We start from the raw sequence: 20846 nt of genomic DNA on the forward strand, positions 1-20846 counted from the left end.
TTCACTTACCATGAAGTAGGTTACTTTCAATCTGCTGCCCCAATTAGGCGCGCTCGGAATCTACCCGATTGAGACTCGACATCAGCAATGGAAGAGGGGCATTCCGCCCCACACAACACCTCTCCCTCGGTTCCGACAGATAGGGGTGTACAATTAATTGGCTCTAATAGCCATCTACCTAATTGGCTCTAATAGCCATCTATCTAATTGGCTCTAATAGCCATTTGCAACCCAGTCGGGCGAATTTAACAACCGGTCCCGCTCATCTTTGGCGGACACTCAAGTCACGCCACTGATTGGGAAAGCCAGAGCTACAACAAAATTTTCCCGATCTGTCCAACTTCTTTCCATTGTCGCACTCACTCGTGCCTTGTATGCACAACAATGTGGGGGCTAGGATAAAGGAAGTGCAAGGGCAGGCCAAGCGCTCGGGAACACCCCGAGCGAAAAAGGCCAAAATATTTGCGAATTTGCGACAAAGCCAAATTGTCGGGGAAATCTCGAACAAACAGGCCTAAATAGGCCAATCGGTCGTGACACGCACGATCAGGCCATTAGGCCAAAGGGTCGGGCAATGAACGACTAACATACAAGCAGATAAAAAATAAAAAGCATTAAAATAAACCGAGCAAGAGAAGATGGATAAAAATTGATTTCATTAATTGCTAAAACATGCCCGGTACAAAAGCGGGACCGGGCTCCCGATCAGGTTTACCAAAAAAGAAGAAGCAAGATTACATCGGTCAGAGCCTACATGACCTAACTACTTCTTCGCTGCGGTGCTTGGCTCGGCAACTTCAGCATCGCCAAAAGAGGCCACACCGGGGTCGGGGATCTCTTGAGGAAGCGTGGTCAAGACCAGTGGGAGATCATCTCCCTCGAGCGCTTGCTCCATATTCTTCTGGGTCTTTTCCCGCATCTTCTTCTGGCCGGTTTTAAATGCGCAGCGACCGAACGTCCAGACCAGTTCTTTCCCGACCTTTGTCTTTCGGATTTCCCGGAGGAACTGGGTGCCCGATTCCAAATCCCGGAAGAAAAACTGGGCCAGTTTGCAAGTGTTGTTCAGTCGGGACTTCAGCTCGGCCGCCTCACCGACCGCTTGCTAGGCGACCTTTTCAGAAAGCTCCCGATCTTCCTTTGCTTTTTTCAGCTCTTCCTTGGCTTTCTTGAGCTCCGCCTGGATGTCTTTGGCATCTTGTAATCGCCGGTCGGCGACCTTCTTCAGGGCACTGGCCTCGTTCGCCAATAACGCCCGACGGTGAAAAGCCTGCGTCACATGGGACAACTGCAAAAACCGATTGGGTTAGCCCGAGTGATGGCAGTTAATAATTCAGAAAACAAAGTTATATACTCCTTACCTCGACCAGGTTGTGGCTGATCTTTTCGGCCATTTGGGTCGGGGTCAGTTGGGACATCCCCTTGGGAATCGGCTGAAGATTTCCGATCCGCGTCAGAAGGGACGCGTCGCTCGTGATAGCCCCGACCTCGGGGGTCGGGGTGCTATGCTTCTTTTGACGTTTTGGCGGGGCGTTCTCCTCGACCCCTTTCTCCGTCACTCGCTCTTTGCCTTTCCGGGAAGTCACCCGGGTGACGAGCGTATCCCCCGACTCGACCACGTACCCTTCGGCCGTGGTGATAGTGGCGATCATGGACGTGCCTAGTGGTTGGGCAACTGGGATCTGATCTCCTCCAGACGACCCAGTAGCCGTCTTCTTTTTCCCGAGCGAGATCTTAACCCGGGGGGTGATGGTGCGCCTTCCTCTTCAAATCCTCCTGGGGCCATTTCTGCAAACAAATAAGAAGAGAGTTAGATCGGGATTACAGGGTGATCAGGAAGTTAGGGTTGGGGATGATTGGTTAGTGTTAGACCTTCATCTGCCAGCTCGACCCGAACAGCCGCCCTTGCAATTGTCACCCCCATCGGCTTGGGCAAGTATTTCTCAGGCAAATCGTATCGCGGCGATGGCAATCGGGCCTGCTCGTAGCTCTCTGCCGTGCGAAAGATTTTATATTCGTGAATCTCAGTCGAGATTTTGGCAACGGCGTCCCGGAGAGCTTGAGTCTCGACTGGTGTCACTTGCTTTCTGTAATGGGTGCTCCACACCCTCTCAACCAGGAGGATCCAAGGGTCATACTTGACCGAGAAAATCCTATTTTTCCACCCCCGGTTGTTCCTGGGCAGATTGTCGATCGAGCATAGATCCGCCCGGGACTGGATCATCAGAAATCCGCCCCCATACTAGGCCGGGAGAACCTTCACTTGGTAGATGAAATTGAAGAGTTCCATCGTGCAAGCTACTAGGTGCCGGGCGCAGATTTGAGGAAAACAGGCGAGGATCCTTTGTGCGTTAGGGCAGATCTGGGCCGGGACGACCTGGTAGTAGCCCAAGAACGCTGTCAGAAGGGCTAGAAAGGGGAAAGTGATCGGGGCCATCAGGGAATCGAAATGCATCCCGATCCACTTTCCCCAGTGACGATCGATTATGTACCCGAGCTGGCGGCTTGTGTCGAACTCTACCCGACCGTTAAGCCTTGCGGCGATCTTGGCCGCTTCTCCTTTCGTTAATTTGCTCATCTGTTGTTCCACGCTCTCTCTGTTCAGGAACGCGAACCCATCGACGGCCGGTGCGGCCGGGTCCTCCTTGACTGGCTCTGGTGTATTCTCCCGATCATCCGCCCGAGGTGCGGTCTGAGGATAGTCCCCAATGATCCTGGTAGGCGTTTCCCGAACGCCACCGGTCGGGGAGCCTTGCCCGCTTGTAGTAGCCCCCCCGCTACCACGGCTCGAGCTGCCCGACCCGCTCGAGCTTGAGCTTGATGTTCCCTCCGAGCTAGATGACCTTTGTCGCACAGTGGTCTTTGGTGGTCGTTGAACGACCTCTGGTGAGTAGGACATGATGTCCACTTCTTCGCTTGTCTGTTCGACCGCATCGACGTAATCTGCGACGGAGACGTTTTGACTATCTGAATCCGACATTACGTCTACCTAAATGTCGGTCGGGATTATGTTAGGGCTCGGGATATTTGGGTCGTGGTCAGCTAAGGCTTATAGTTGGTTATAGCAAAAAAATATAAAGCAAGAAGTTAAAAAAGCTAAAGAGTGGAGAATTTACGTGATAGTACATTGTTGTGAGAAGTTGGAATATTGCTTGCTCGACTGATTTGCTGAAGTATTCGCTCGGGACGCTCTGGAAGCACCGATCGACTCAGAATGGTTGGTAAAAGTTCAAATGAACTCTATGAAGGCCTATTTATAGGAGAGCGTTTGGGCGGGAAACGGCCCACTTGCGTGACGCGACCGCTCCAAACTCCGAGGTGACCGTTGCGGTCGCAGAGGCGTGCAGAGGTCGACACGTAGCACTAAGGAATGACAGTTGTCCGGTCAGTTTAGCAGCGGACGTTTGGACTTCTTCATCCCGTCCCGTTTTTTCCCGGGCAGTCAAAAAGGCCCAGGTTGGGGGGCTCTTGGTAGGGAATACCCCGACCGACATGCCTTCGTCTTTATATTCCTGTTTATGCAGGTTACAGGTCGGAATTTCTTAGAAGAACCCGGTCGGTTCCCAACCGGGCATCACCCGACCGACGTCTTCGGTTCCCGATCGGTGGCCCTTAGGCGAAAGAGCCGAGAAGAAGCACGTGGCAACGTTAGGCGTTGACAGGCAGGGCTTATGGGGAGAAGACACGTCATTGCTACGTGGGGTGCATGCCGGCCGGCCGGAATTGTGTCTCCGGCCTAGCGGCTATAATTACCCACGGCTGCAACAGTGTGAAGGACTTTTGGACGATCGATAGGCTATTATCATAGCATCCCGACCGCAGTCAGTCAGCCCTCGAAATAGCCATTGTAGAGTGTACTTAGGACATTCACCTTGATCAATAAAAAGTTTTACTTGCTTTTATTGGTCTTGCGTTATTTTATTTACCGCTGACGTGGGAATTAACACTATCAGCCTTAAATTCTGTAATTTCTGGACAACTGTGATTAAACCACAATTTAGTTGCATCGTAGGAGCTTGTAATTCTCACCTCGCCTTAAATAAACATAGATTTGTATTAGAATTTAAATTAAAATAAAATAACAACAGTTTATGTGAACAAACTTACCATTGACAATTTTAGACCTACACAGTTGTATCAAGACAATTAAAGGCTCTTCTTGGGTTGTTTTAAAACATGGGATCATTTCTTCCACATGATTGTCCCTGATTGTGCACTTTAGTTGCCTGTCCCTAATAGGTCGAGATTGAACATTAATTACAGAATAATAATACTTTAATAGAGAAATTATAATTGAATTAGGAATTTGTATTAGTCAATAGCAGTGGTATGATTTTAGGTTAGTACTTACTCTGTGTCCTCTATTAAAAAATCCATAAGATGGGATTGTTTACCGGCAATTAGCTTCTCCACCGGTGAATGAATCTCAACAACACGGCCTATTATGTCTAATTTAACATAGAAAAACATTGAATTAAAGTATGAAACCAAACATTGAATAATAAAAAAAATTAAAATTAACAAAAAAAAAAGTGATAACACAAAAGAGGGATATATCAAATAATTCTTTGTCATTTAGATCTGTTGCATCTATCAATGACTCAAAAGACTTTAATTGAAACATGAAATAAGGAAAGTTGTTACTTTTACATTCCTTAACTGTGGTAGAGTAATTGAACTTTATAAGGTATTTGTGGGTGGATGTTTTGTACGTGTAGTAGTTGGTCACTACTAAAAAGTTCTTGATGGAATATACTTTTCCCTCAATGAACACAGTGCGATACTTAGCAACATCTTCCCTTAAAATAGTTCCATGGATGTAGGTCCCCTATATAACACCAATAAAATGCAAAAATTAAAAAACAGGTTGAATATTTTAATATAAAATACCGTATTAAACTTACCTCTTGATCATGGAAGAGTAATTCCTTGCTCTTGCTGGCCGTTGCTCCCCCACGTAATTGAGGGACTTCATAGGTTCTCACCAAGCGCACCCGGATAGCTCTCCGGGTGTGCATAGGACTAACTTGAGATACACGAATGTATTGAGAAGTCATTTTCACAATTTTTTTTTTTTTGCAAAGTTTGTTTCCTCAGAAAGTTACATTGGTAAAGAACACTACTGGATTAGTGCATATTTATACTAATTTTTTGAGTAGCAAGTATGCCTCTCCATTAATGCAATGTTATTAATTTCATTAGAGTAATAATAAAAAAAATTAGTAATATAATGGAATGACCTAACATACTGCTAATAATAATAATAATAATAATAAAAAGTAATACACATATGGAAAGACGCAATATTAGTAATCTAATGGCTATCAAAAAATTAGTAATACACATATAGAAAGACGCAATATTAGTAATCTAATGGCTTTATAACACAGATTCCTAAAACAGCTGAAACAGTAGAAATAATCACGCTGATACAATTAATACACATATGGAAAGACACAATATTAGTAATCTAATGGCTTTATAACTCAGATTCCTAAAACAGCTGAATATTTAGGCGGGAAATTGACATGGCAAAAACATTTTGCTATTATATAGAGTAAGATAAGATAAGATAAGATGTCTTTAGAAAATATTCATCTGGGTTTGAGAAGCGTAAAATGAAAAGAAAAAATTGAGCAACTAACTCAATCTCAAAAAGTAGCTCTTGCAAAATTCATTACAAAATAAACTCAAATAAATGTGCAAAACAATGATGCCAAGGAAAAATTGTTAGATATTAATCTTCATATAGAAGATCAAGATAATTGTGAGATTGGAAAAAATTTAAATGATAGTGTGCACAACGATGATAGGTATCACTGTGACAATGAAAATAATAAGAATATTGATAGTTGTTTAGATGATGTTGGTCACAATGATAAACCAAATTATTCGCTTTTATTTGACATATATGGTCCAAGAAATTGAGATGCCCTTGATTCTAAATGAATAGATATTCTTGTGTAAGATTCTAAATTCTTGAAAAATCTTACTTACGATCAAGTATCTTACAAAAGAGACTCAATGGATTAGTTTTAATCTCTATTGAAAATGAGATTTTGAAAAAAGTTGATATCAAAAGTTTGGTGGATGATTTTGCGTCTAAATGTGCACATGACATGTCACTTTTTAAATGAAATTTTAGATGTATTTTTTATAAAATATTTATATTTTTGAATTTTTTACACAACTTTTTGTATAACTATTATATATATATATATATATATATATATATATATATATATATATATATATATATATATATATATATATATATAAATTATTTGAAAAAAGGGCCCAATTTAAGAAATTGCACAGGACCCCATTTTTTTTATTGAAACGGCCCTGGGTTTAGGAGATCTAAAGACATACAATCACGATGGTCAGTGGTTATATAAGGTCACTAGTTCTCACTAGTCATCTCACTTCTCACATTACATACCCCATACACCATCTAGAAAGAGTTGAGTAAAAGTGAGAGACAAAATACTCGTGTTATCTCTGTAGCAGTCCGGATCATTCAATCATCATTAATACAAGAACTATGGATGGAGGTTAGTACGATCTTGTGTCACATATTATAGTTTGCATGTGACGTATTTATTTTAACAGTTGGTATCAGTCGCATGTATAATTTCTATCTGGTTCTTTTAATTGAATATATATATATATATATATATATATATATATATATAGGGACGCACTCAGGTGCGAATAAGTGCCCAGGAAGGAAATGCGAACGAATCAGCGCGCGACACGTGTCCAGATCTAATAAATTAAAAAAAAAATGCGGTGGCATTTTCGTAAATAATTGAACATCTAGGTGCAAGTAAAATCATTTACAAGTGCATCTACTTTCACCTATAAGTGCATGTAATTTTGTCTTGTTAGCATTCACTTTCCGCAAACATTCATGCACCTGGGTGTGCTTATAACTATATGTGCAACTATTTATAACTATAGGTGCAACTACTTATAACTATAGGTGCACCTACTTTCACCTATAAGTGCATGTAATTTTGCCTAGTTAACATTCATTGGTCTGAGTTCAGCGGGTAGTAATACCCCTGAAAACCACTCGCAAACATTCATACACCTAGGTGCAACTACTTATAACTATGTGTGCAACTACTTAGAACTATAGGTGCAACTACTTAGAACTATAGGTGCAACTAAGTATTGATGCTCAGTGTAAATTTTTACTTGCACCTGTAATACATTTTACATGCACTTGTAATACATTTTACTTGCACTTCGATGTTCAATTATTTACGAAAATGCCACCGTGTTTTTTTAAAAAAATCAGTGTTTCTCATCCATTAGATCTAGACACGTATACGAACAGAATTCATTCCTATTTCGCGCCTGGGCGAAGCGTTCGCACCTGAGTGCGATTCTATATATATATATATATATATATATATATATATATATATATATATATATATATATATATATATATATATATATATATATATATATATATGACTTGCACTCGGGTGCGAACGGCTCGCCCAGGCGCGAAATAGGAATGAATTCTGTTCGTCCACGTGTCCAGATCTAATGGATGAGAAACACTGATTTTTAAAAAAAAATGCGGTGGCATTTTCGTAAATAATTGAACATCGAAGTGCAAGTAAAATGTATTACAAGTTCATGTAAAATGTACTATAGGTGCAAGTAAAAATTTACATTGAGCATCAATACTTAGTTGCACTTATAGTTTTAAGTAGTTGCACCAATTGTTCTAAGTAGTTGCACAAATAGGTATAAGTAGTTGCATCTAGGTGTATGAATGTTTGCGAGTGGTTTTCAGGAGTATTACTACCCGCTGACTCAGATCAATGAATGTTAACAAGGCAAAATTACATGCACTTATAGGTGAAAGTAAGTGCACCTATAGTTATAAGTAGTTGCACCTATAGTTATAAATAGTTGCACCTATAGTTATAAGCACACCCAGGTGCATGAATGGTTGCGGAAAGTGAATGCTAACAAGGCAAAATTACATGCACTTATAGGTGAAAATAGGTGCACTTATAAGAGATTTTACTTGCACTTCGATGTTCAATTATTTACGAAAATGCCACCGTGTTTTTTTTTAAGTTATTAGATCTGGACACGTGTCGCGCGCTAATTCGTTCACATTTCGTTCCTGGGCACTTATTCGCACCTGAGTGCGTCTCATATATATATATATATGTATATATATATATGTATATATATATATATATATGTATGTATATATATATGTATGTATATATATATATATATATATATATATATATATATATATATATATATATATATATATATATATATATATACATGTATATATATATATACATGTATATATATATATATATATATATATATATATATATATATATATATATATATATACATGTATATATATATATATATATATATATATATATATATACATGTATATATATATATATATATATATATATATATATATATATTGAATATGGTGAGGTTACCTTTGGTAGGCAAGGTGGTGAGGCTTAATCTCGTGCGTTTATTTGAGATGTTGGACGGATGAGATTGATGGTGTTTTTATGGCGCGTGTGAGACTTATTTTACGTGGAGGGGTTTTCTTGTCTTTTTAATTGTGTCTTAATTAGGTTATATTTATTTATATTAAAGTAATTGCAGATTTTATGGGCTTTGTGCGTGATAATTATTGTCATGATCGTTTAATATATTCACTTCGTCTCTTCGCATTCCTCCCGATTCTTCAGCTTTGTGCGTCTGTGTATCTCTTCCGGCGATCCCTTCGGTTTCCTTTTTTTTTTTTTTTTTTCACGGCGATCAGTTTAGCTACACTAAGTACAAGCAAAAGGCATGGCTGGCTCTTCTACCCGGAGTTCCAAGCGGTTGCGGGCGGCGTCTTCTGGTGGCGTTCCAGGTATTGTTCTTATCTTGTTGTTTCGCATTTGGGGGGGGGGGGGGGGGGGGGGTTCGGTGCTGCATGTCGTTCTGGATGGCTTTTGTTATCGCGGCGGAGGTGGTTGCTATGTAGATACGGCAGGGGGTGCCGGCGATGGTTTTTTTTTTTTTTTTTTTTTTTCCAGCCGGGTTGCAATATCCGGCGTGTGCATGTTTTTTGTGGCCTGCTACTGTCTGGGGACGGGGGTCTGTAGTTGGGTGTTCGTCTGCGTTTTTGTGGGTGGTAGGGATTGTGATTCTACAGAAATAAGTTTTAGTATTATAAAAGAACACTTCCTACACCAAAACAAAATCATAGAAGAACACTTCTACTCGATCATTAGTGTAGTGTTTCTGGAAGAAAAAGGAAAACAAACAAAAAAAAGACAATAAGATTAATAAAAAGCTTTTTTTTATGAATGATATTTATATTACTACGTAATATATATATTCTCTATATACTATACAGATTTGTTATTCTCTTTTTATTTTGAAAGCAGATTTCTTGCTTAATTAGTCCTCTATTTTATAATTTCTAGGGTTTCCGGTGGGGATGTTGAATTTTTTTTTTCAATACCGGTTAGAATTGGGTTTTTGCGATATAACACAACGGCGTGTGCGTTACCACTTTTGATAGTAAACCACTGGTTGGGTTCATTTGGGGGTTGTACATTTTTTTTTTTATCTTGGTTTCATATTTTTACCTTGTTTGTGGTGTAGTATGTACATTTGTTTTTTTCCTGGATTCGTGTTGTTTAAATAGCAGATTGTAGGTGAATAGTTGGGGTTTGGACCTGCCGTGGGGGGGGGGGGGGGGGTGTGTATACGTAAGTATTAGTCTGTGCGTTGGCTGTATATTTTGGTTGCTATATTTTTTTTTTGTTTTTTAATTATCCATCGTTTCAAGTTTAATTATCATATTCCCAAACTTAAAACTATTTGGTATAGATTTGTCAAAATTTTAAGTGTTTTAACATTGTTGTTATATATTATTACTGTTTTCATATATAATCTAAGCTGTTGGTGCATTTTGCAACGTTAGTCTGTGCGTTATTAAATTATATGCAGTATTAGTAATACTCTACGGATAACAGTGTTCGTATGTGCATTTCATCTAGTGGCCTTGTGCATTCGCTTCTTGGCTAGTAATCCACCAAAGACTCGTTAAAACTTTATTTTCCTGTCAGAATTTCGGGTAGTACAATTATTAAGTTTTTTTTTTAATTATTTTTACTGTGTGTTTTTGGTGATAGCATGGTGGGTGCGTTCGATATTGTGTTTCTTGAATATGTGTTTTTTATTCATTTGTCCAATTTTTACAGCTTTAATATTACTTGTTAAACATGTTAAAATTTGTAGGGTTTATATAATAATATTTTTTAACCCTTATTAAAATTTGTAGGGTTTAAATATGTTGGGTATTAAATAGTAAGTATTTATGTTTAAATGTTCCGCCCAACGAATGTTTTAAAAATTACACCTATTACTGTTATTACTGTTTTTATATATATTCTAACTGTGAGTGCATTTTGCAACATTAGTATGTGCGTTAGTAGATTATATGCAGTATTAGTAATACTCTACGGATAACAGTGTTCGTATGTGCGTTTCATCTCATGGCCTTGTGCATTCGCTTCTTTGCTAGTAATCCACCATAGCCTTGTTAGAAGTTTCTTTTCCTGTAAGAATTTCGGTTAGTACAATTATTAAGTTTGTTTTATTATTTTTACTGTGTGTTTATGTTGATAGCATGTTGGGTGCGTTTGACATTGTGTTTCTTGAATACGTGTTTTTTATTCATTTCTCCAATTTTTACAGTTTTAATATTATTTGTTAAACATGTTGGTTATAATTACTATATCATATCTCATTATTTTTTCCTTATTAAAAATTTTAGGGTTTAACTTTGTTGGGTATAAAACAGTAACCATTTATGTTTAAATGTTCCGCCTAACAAATCTTTTAAAAATTACACTTTTACCAATTGTACCATTTTTTAATGTTTTATAACTGTGGGTGCATATTGTAACATCTGTGTGTGCGTTATTAATTTTTATGCAGTGTTAGTAATACTATACTCCTAACAGTGTTGGTATGTGCGTTTATCTACTTGGCGTGTGCATTCGGTAACTTTGCTAGTAATCCACCAAAGCTTTGTTAGATCTTTCTTTTTCGGTTAGAATTTTGGTTAGTACAATTTTTAAGTTCATTTTTAATTTTTTTTACTGTGCGTGTTTGTTGATAGCAGCATGGGTGCATTTTGTAACAGTTGTGTGTGCGTTATTAATTAACATGTAGTGTTAGTAGTAGGATACGCATTACAGTGTTTAGGTCCGTGCACATAAAGATTAATTCGTTTTTAAGTGTGACTAGGTCTGTGCACATAAACATTAATTCGGTGTCTTTTTTTAATGAAGTCACCTTTTCCTGTACAAACGGCCTTGTGTTTGTTTTATTTAAATAAAAAAAAATCAGTTTATGCCTCTTGCGTTACATTAATCTCGTTATTTTCATTGTAGCGAACGATGCGGAGGCGTTTGAATCCCCGCCGGCTGGGGGTTCATCTAGTGTGCATCGAGTTCAACAAGTCCACCCCGTAGTTGCTGCTCCCACTGTTCAAGATCAGCACACCCCTGCCGCGGTGCAAAGTGGGACTCATTCGGTTCCTCCGGTCGCTGAGGTTGTTATTCCATCTCTCCATACTCGTGCATCTCCAAGGCATTTGGTGTCGCAGTTTAAACACTTCAGTGCCTGTCAACGTAAAGCAGTGAAGCAAATTGGATTGGGGTCGTTGTTGAATTTTCAGGTGGAAGATTTCCCCAAGCGATTGAGTCGGTGGTTGTTAGATCAGTTTGATGCTTCTAGCATGTCTGTGCGTTTGGCAGATGGTTCCCTACTAACTGTCACGGAGAATGATGTCCATGCCACTTTGGGTTTGCCATGTGGGGGTGTTACTATCACCAAAAGGGCTAAGGACGATGTTAGCGTTAGTTTGAAAGATTGGCGTTCCAAATTCGAGGTTTCGAATCATTATGTGACGTTGGGTAAGATAGGGGACATGTTGCTGACCCCGGGTTGTTTGGAGGGTGATGTTTGGTTTAAACGTCACTTTGCAGTGTTGGCTGCTAGTATTTTTGGTTCGCCGATGAAGAATGGATATGCAAATCAGCTTGTTTACCACCATTTTGAAGACGTGGATGAGATAAAAAATTTAAACTGGTGCAAGTTTGTGTTGGACTGTTTGGTGGAAGAACACGGTAAGTGGTATGCTGACCGGTCCAAACCATTTGCGGGTCCTGTTCTTATGTTGTTGGTAAGAAATTCATTACACTCCTTTATAATTGTTTTAGTCGTGTGTGTGCATTTCTGTATTATGTGCAAGTTATTAATTGATTTCCGGGTTTAGCTCCTTTACGTTGACAGGGTAGTGCAGTCTGAAAGGGCTGTTCCTCGGGCCTTCCCTTCGTTTAGAGGGTGGACTACGGGTCTTCTCAAGGCTCGTGAGCTAGCTGAGGTGGAGATTGGGAGGTTTGGTGTTGGGAGCATAGTTGGGCCTTTTGTTCCTCCAGTTGTGCGTAGTCCTCCCCATGTTTTGGTTAGTGATGCCGCCCAGGTTTGTTTCCCTTATGCAATTCATTTCCATCTAGTACGTGGGGTTCTGTCCATTTGCGTTTTTGCTTTCTATAGAATGCGTTTTCCTGTTAGGTGTATGCATCTTTATCACTTCGTGTGTGCGACATAATACATTTAGTGTATTGTGCTCTTACTATGTTTCTAAATTTTCACATTTTAGAACATATGTTACTCGGGTAAAATCTACAAACTATGTGCGGGTTCGTTCCCCGGTGTGTGCTTATTTTAGATATGTCATGTTACGCAATTTCGTTTGGTTGAACTCTGTACCCTGATTGTACGTGTAGTTTCGTTTTTGTGTTTTTTTTTTACAATTTCTTGTTATAAAGGCGACCGGTGGACGTGTCTTATTTTAATCACTTGATTTATTTGATTCTCGGATTCACGATGTGTAATGTATGCATCTCTATACGTTACTTCGTGCAGCTTTTTGTTAGTAATTGTTTTTTTTTTCTTGCAGTATGTGGTCTGGTTTAGTCGTCCAATTACTTCTTCATTTTTTTAAAAATTGGTGGAAATGTCGTTGAGTTTAACATTTTATTCCGTTTCAAGTATGCTTGTATCATCTTTGCTTTTTTATTTTAATGTCCATTTTATATTTATTGTTTCCGTTGCAATTGTCTAGGCACCTGGGGAATTGTTTGTTTTGAAGATGGGTGCATTAGACGCCGCGTTAGATGATGTTGTGTACTTCATTGGGATTCACCCCCAATACTCGACCCCCACAGATAGCGTGACGCGTGTATTATCCGGTGCACGGAGGATTATTTCTTTGTTTGACACCCATGCGTCTACAGAGCCAGTTGCCGTTGCAAATACGGCCGGCGCCACGACCAATAGTGGGGATGAGATTTGGAATAACCCAGAGAGCTTTCAAGTTGTCGATGAAGCTGTTAGGGCGGTCCAAGATGAAAACCATCGGCCACCAGTTGTTGATGAGCAGGGTGGGCCCTTTATTGGTGATGTAGGAGGTGTGCCACCTCAGAATGATCGAGTGTCTGTGCAGGTGTCATCAATGGGTCATGTGGTGGAATCCCAAGCTGTTGTAAGTATGATTGTGTACAAGCGCAGGAAAGTTAAGCAGGTGTAGGGTGTATGTGGATGGCGTACACTTCTTTTGTGGCTAAACATACTCGTGACCTTTTTTGGTTGGTGTTTGTTATTTGGGATATGTTTGTTGTGTTGCATGGTAATGTAGTTTCTATGTGGTGCAGATGTCTTGTATAACAGTTGGTCATACATTACTTACCGCTAATGGGCAGTACTTTATGGTCTTTCGCATTTACATTATGCTTTTCATGCAACCACTCCTCATTTTGTTGTTATCTCCGCTAATCTGCAGTAATTTTTGGTCTTTCGCACATACATTATAATCGTTATGCACCCACTGCTCATTTTATTCTTCTTTCTTGCGTTCATTAGGGATGTGATGACGTTTCTTCATTCAGTCTTGGATTGTCCCAAGATCTACCTGTCCAATGTTGGGAGGAGGTGGATGCAATTGTGCGGGAATATGTGGGTGATACTTCAAATAATCTATCCGGGGGTACTAGGTCTGCACCTTGTGTACCTGTAAGTATTAGTGTGGATGCTGTTTTCTAATCATTGATCCTGCTTTCGACCCACGGTTTTTCCATCAATCTCAATCCCGTATGTCCCACACCCATGGTGGTAATAGGTGCGTGCGTTGGAACACCAACTCTCGGTTGCCCCTAAATCACTGTCCGTTGGGGTATCCGGGACGGACGGGGTCGTGAATGCACGTGGCCGGGGTGTAGGTGGTACCACCTCGCAGCATGTGTTTTCAACTCCTCCTGAGGTATTGTTGTCTCATTGGTTTCTTTATGGCCACGCCTTTTTCAATTTTTTTTAATCATATTAATTGTTCCCTAATCTTTTTTTCATGTTGTAGCACAACAATGTGATAGGCCCGTGCAAGGGCGTGGTACCAAGTCCGTCGATGCGTCAAGCACCAATTAAGTCTTCACGTCCCGTGTCGCAAGATGTCGGTGCTTTGCGCACCATCGATTTTAATTCTTATGTGCCCCTCACGCGTACTCGCGTTGCCAATATGATTGTTGTCAATAATGTTGACGCTCAAGCGGTTTATGATTGGGTCGCTCGTACTGCTAACATTGACTTGTAAGATTTTTCCTTTTAATACTTTAGCTCTTTCGGGGTTTTCAACGTTTTCTGTTTTTGAATTTAGTGCTTCTAATGTCATAGGACGGCAGAATTATTTAACTACAGTGGCCGTTCTGCTCGTCGGTGCGACTTCGTTTCGTTGCTGGAAGGGAATCAAGTGCTTGTGGGTGTGTTGAGTGCTTGGTCGTGCATTTTGAATGCCCGTGAGAGCACCAAACCGGTTGGTGCACCAAAGCGGTTATTTGCATCACCAACCACAACGGTAAGCCTATCCTATTCTTGTAGATTGTCTCTTTATCCCTTAGGGACTGTTTCATTTCGATACTAATATTATTTGGTAGTGCAGTTGTACTCGGTGGTTCAGAGTACGGCCGGATGGTCTCACCGGTTGGGTTGGTTTTCTACTGCGTTAGAGGCAGATTTGCATGTGTCACCCTATCAGTTTTGGACGGATATTGACATGGTTAGTGGAATCCCTAATCCATTCATTACGTTGAATTTGATATTTCTCTAAAAGTGCCCATTTGTCTCGTTGTCTGTGAAATTGGATCTTAATTTTCGTGTATGTGCTGCACATTTTTGTCGCAGTTGATCTTTCCCATAATAGATAAGTCGCATTATTACGTCGTTTCTGTTGACGTCCGGCGCCAGAAATTTGACTTCATCGACAACTCATCTACGGGGGGGGGGGGGGGGGGGGGGGGGGGGAGGTATCTCTTGACAAGTACGGGGATACCCCTACTGTGTTGGTATTTATTTGTCCTTATTCTTTTGTGCCTGTTTCACTTTTTAACTTATGGTGTAACGTTACATAGTAGTTACCATTGTATTCATTTGGCATTTTGATAATTTTTTTTTAACTTTATGCAGAGATATGTTCTATCGGTATTCTATGAGGATGCTAATTATCCAGATCTTTATGTAAAAGTCTTGCAACTTATCCCAAGGAGAGTCCGACTGTCATGGCGCGATATTAAAAATAAGGTCGATTGTGGTGTTTTTGCCATGCGTCATATGGAGACGTACATTGGTCAGTCTATTGCGTCATGGGATTGCGGTCTTAGCCACGGCGACGCACGTGCTTTGCGCTCCCTCCGTGTTCGTTATGTTTATGAAATTCTTATGTTTCATAGGAATACACGTCGCCAAGTGATTGTCAATAGTGTTGCTGGTGCCCACTGAATTGAAGATGGTGAATGGGATGCGTATCATTAGCGATTGTTTACCATGGCTACTTTTTCTGCGTTCATTTTAGTTTGGATGTTGCTATACCTTTTGGATATTTTGTTGTGTGCGCTAAAATTAAACAAATGTGTTTCAATATTGATCTCTCTATTTCGGGTTCTATGGTATGTCGTTGCATATGGCGTCCGTGCATTTTATTATTCATGCACAATATTTAATGCGTGTCTACTTTTGCGAGCTTCTGTGTTTATTTGTAGTGCGTTATACCTCCGTGAAACAAGTCATATAACAGATTGTCATTAAACCAAAACACCTACAACCTATTAAATGTCTGGCCCAACCAATTTACGAAGCTGCACATACAATTCCATGCAAACGCTGTTTGTATCTGCGCATTCATGCTCAATACCCGAGTTTGCTACGACTCAAATAAAAAATCGCACATACTGGCCATCTCACACTTAGACATTTAGAATCCATTCTCAATTTAACATCCACACATCTTTTCAATCATTTCTAAGGGTTCGTTTGCTTCTAAGGCTTCATTTGCAAATGAAAACGTTTGCAAAAACGTAATGTAGTTTGTCTGATTCACCTAGTTTATTAATTTTTTTCTTATATATATGACTATGGAAAATATAAATAAATTTCCCATACCGTGCTCACAAATGTGTTATATATTTCGAATCTTACGTCAACATATGGTCCTTATTCATTCAATAAATATTGTTGTCGTTAGTATTCAATTCCCGAGACTTTATTCTTTTCATTTCTCAAAACGCCAAATGCACACACTCACCAGTATATTTGCACATCAGATGCCAATGCCGTTTATTCATCTTTGAATCTCAAAAAAAAAAAAAAATTATTCTTCAAATGTTTGTAATTCTGTGAATTTCTTATTAACGGAGTACTGGGTAAACTACTTTTGAGGGCAGCTTCTGCTATTATGGCCATCGGCTAGTCCACATGTTTTGCAGGTGCGTTTTTCCTTATAATGCTCCGTCATTGCTGTCTCCCTTGCTGATTTCATTCGTTTGCCAGACCCTTTGGTTTTTGCTACGGGTGGAGGATGCACTTCTATCGTCTTAGGGGTTATGACGCCGCAATATGACTCCATTATTGCACCCTTTCCACTTACATTCAAATCGGCTCCTTCGTCCTCCCCGAATGTTGCCTCAAACTCTTCCATCCACAGTCTTATCTCCTTCATTTTTTCTGGTCTTCCTTTAGCCTTGCCCAAACATCTATGAAATATATTCATTATTTGTCCTTCCTCATTATTGCCTTGCCCAAAAGCGTTGTTACCATTCTGTTTTTCTCCATCCGTATCAGTGGGGGATTGCTTCACGGCGTCTCGCGTCCATCGTGGTGTAATATGTTGTGGGGGGATGTCATCGATACGTTCATCTTTGAGTACGACAAAAACATGGCTACAAAGGAGACTTACTCTTGCGTACATTCTGCATGTGCATGATATGTTGCTCCCATCTTGCACTATGACTGTGTATCGTTGCTCATTTTCATCCTCAACCATATATGTCTTCAAACCGTCTGCCTCAGTGTATGATCGAACTCAACATTTAAAACACCCTGCAATTATTTCCTTTTGGACCTCATAAAATATAGTCAAAGTGTACACTGTTGCGGCTGATCGCTCTATTCGAAGTTGTGTCTCAAATACTGGGGTCTGTCCGATGCTACTTGCGGTCAATTCTCGGTTGTTCTTTCATTGTTTTCTTACCGCACGTTCGAAACGGGTGAAAAACTCTACCAGACATAGGTGCTTGTTCATGTTACCCTGGAAAATCCTATTCTCCGCCTCTGAACGGGAAGTGGTACGTAGCAGCCCTCCCATGAACACATCATCGTAAAATGCGGGCACCCATGACGCACGCTCCTCGTACATACGCGTTAGCCATCGGTTTTCATGAAGGTTGTATTTCCCAATTACGGATTTCCACCCGATCTCGAATTCTGTTCTCGTTGCTTTCTCGTTCCACACAACACTATTCAATGCCCTCCGGAACTCGTTATTCTTTGACATCTCAGCGCCCACTTTCTCGCTAACCTTGGTCATTATGTGCCACATACAATAACGGTGACGACTACCTCCAAAGACATCTGCAATTGCAATTTTCATAGCTGGGTCTTGATCAGTTATTACTATAGGTGGAACAGTCCCCATTGCGTTCTTGAAATGTTTTAATACCCAACTGTATGACTCCACGTCCTCCTTATCAATCAGGGCCGCTGCAAACGTCACACATCATTTGTGGTTGTCTACTCCCGTGAATGGGACAAACACAAGGTGGTACCTGAATCCATTACATAGCAATTAATCTGTTGTACCATTTTTTGCAAAACAAATGAATCGCACACATCGCAAACACATGCACAGACTGACTATAGACACGCACAGACTTACACCCAATGCACAGACAAACCTTAAGATACATTATACGTTGTCTCGCATACATACACGCCCTGTGCGAGTAAAACAGTCACACACACGAACTGCCCTACTTAAAATGCTCATCATACTATTCACTCCCTGTATACGAATTTAAATTTACACACCCATATATTTAAATTAAATGTCTCATACCTATTCGTTTTGTACGTTGCATCAAAGGATACCACGTCACCAAACGCACCATAGTTTTTCCTTGCCATTCCATCCGCCCAGAAGACACGAGCTAATTGATCATTTGTGTTCACCTCGTACTCGAAGTACATGTCAGCGCACTCTGTTTTCAGCTCAAGATAGTTTGATATAACCATTTGCACATCTCCCCATTTCATGTACGCTAATAGATCTCTTCTGTAATTCTTGAAGTCCTGTTGCGTCGCACCAACATTCTCCGGCCCACCTACAATCTCGGCATATATGTCAAAACTTTTACTTGCACCAACGTTTGCTTTTTCGCACTTAGTAATGAATTCTTGGTGTGCAATCTCTATTTTGCGATTGACTTTCAAAAATGGTTTGTGACTTTCCTCGCACAGACAATGTGTGTGTGTTTTTCTTCAAATTTGTGTACCTTATACCTCCCGTCGGAAACTTTCTTCATTACAATCCTAGCGCCGCAACCAACTCTATTAGTGGTCCGCCTTCTCTTCTTCTTCGAAGCCTCTCCTTCACCCAATGTTTGTTTGCCCCTATCCTCCTTAAAACCTTGCCGCGAACACACAACATCCTTTTTCAGAACAATTCCAAAATCGTTCTTTTTATCCGAACTATGAATATGCTGCGGCATAAATCGTATAAAACTTGATTCCATCTTCTAGTGTGTTAAACATTTGACCTTCGTATGGTTTCAGACTACGGTCGCATTCTGTATACCAATATTTCGTACCTTCCGGGCTAATCTCCATTCTACAATCCTTCTCTGGTTCATTTGCATCGATGTCGTCTGGACTCCACTCACCTGTAGCATATATTTCGTTAACATATTCATAGTAAACCACACGTAATGTTTTCAACATCAAAATAATTGGTCTATTCGTATGGGGTGGTACTTCATTGCACATGCTGAATAGATACATTGCAATAACCCAGAACACACATTGCACATGTCACAACCCAAAGACGCACAGGGCACAGGCCTCTAATTAATCCACCACAACACGTGTTTCTTACTACACCTTCGTCACCCATAAAACACTTTAAAAAACAACATATTCATTTTCGGAAAATTTTCACAGTGCAAAAAACAAATTGATATGCACTCTAATAATAACAGTATTGAACCACGAAAACAGCAAAAACCAACACTCAACACATATACTAAACCCTCTAATTCGTTTATTATTTCGTAATCATATCTCCAAATTACAGATGACCGACCTACATCCAAATAACGCTGCCAAATACAACCCCATAAAAAAAAAAACCACGTTTCCGCTACCACCTTTTTGAAAACAACAGCCGCAATTTGCACACTCAATTAATACATATCGCACAGCTCCCTAACGGTTTACAAGCCGGGTCTTTAAAAACCAAAACAACCATCTCCGGGAGAAAAAATAAATAACCCTGCGAACTGTCCATTGAACACAACACTCCATCAAACAAATCAACACACGCAACAACACCACTACGCCAGTACTTATCAAAAACACATAAACAAGAGAATAATATTCAAACACAGAACCCAAACCCGCGCTCTGTAAAAAAATTCAGTGTAAACCACATTCTTATTGCGGTCATAAGTCACCCACGGTGCGGAATGCACAAACTTGCACACAACTAATTCACGCCGCACACACTACTAATAAGATATGCACCCCAAACTTAAAGTCTAAAATAGTTATAATACATATGCACATACCTGTGTCCGGTAGCACCATTACTGTGGCCTTTGATGTCAAACAACCGGTTCACGTTGATACTGACAGCGAATGCTAGCATTGGGGAATCATCAACGCATCATGGCTTATTCTATACTGTTAATAAATAATTTTTTCCCAACAATCAGTTGCTAATCATGGAATTTATTCCAAATTATTTGTAACCATAAATATCTATTATATTACAATTACTTATTCACCCTTATGCATAGACTACTACCTAAAATGCATACACAATCTAATTCAATCTCAACCTTTAATATGCAATGATCTAATGGGTATGATTAGATCTCATTAACTCATATATCTATGTGACCTCATGGGATCCGGAGCATATATATATATATATATATATATATATATATATATATATATATATATATATATATATATATATATATATATGATATTTGAATATTTGAGACAACTATTTGAATAATTGTATGCAATTCTATGTCTGGGCTGCTAAAAAATTACTTTTTTTTTTTCGCATTAAGAAACAAAAATAAAATAAAAATCAATTGGATTTTTTTTTTTTGGCTTTCTACTGTGTCTGGACTCCATATCACCGTAGCTATTGT

At 39.8% G+C, this 20846-nt stretch overlaps 2 protein-coding genes across 2 annotated transcripts; both read right to left on the reverse strand.

Moving 5' to 3' along the window:
- Positions 1-16834: 16834 nt before the first annotated feature.
- Positions 16835-18100, reverse strand: LOC109191023 (protein FAR1-RELATED SEQUENCE 3-like). Its single transcript, XM_019341613.1, has 2 exons — positions 17713-18100; positions 16835-17466 (listed from the first exon to the last, which is right to left on the reverse strand). Exons 1-2 carry the CDS (start codon positions 18098-18100, stop codon positions 16835-16837), a joined length of 1020 nt encoding a protein of 339 aa, XP_019197158.1.
- Positions 18101-18181: 81 nt separating this feature from the next.
- On the reverse strand, positions 18182-20265 carry LOC109191029 (protein FAR1-RELATED SEQUENCE 5-like). Its single transcript, XM_019341619.1, has 4 exons — positions 20247-20265; positions 19272-19343; positions 18521-18785; positions 18182-18230 (listed from the first exon to the last, which is right to left on the reverse strand). Exons 1-4 carry the CDS (start codon positions 20263-20265, stop codon positions 18182-18184), a joined length of 405 nt encoding a protein of 134 aa, XP_019197164.1.
- Between the last annotated feature and the right edge of the window lie 581 nt (positions 20266-20846).

The sequence above is a fragment of the Ipomoea nil genome, unplaced genomic scaffold (genome assembly GCF_001879475.1).
Source record: "Ipomoea nil cultivar Tokyo-kokei standard unplaced genomic scaffold, Asagao_1.1 scaffold0205, whole genome shotgun sequence".
Taxonomy (NCBI): Eukaryota; Viridiplantae; Streptophyta; class Magnoliopsida; order Solanales; family Convolvulaceae; genus Ipomoea; species Ipomoea nil.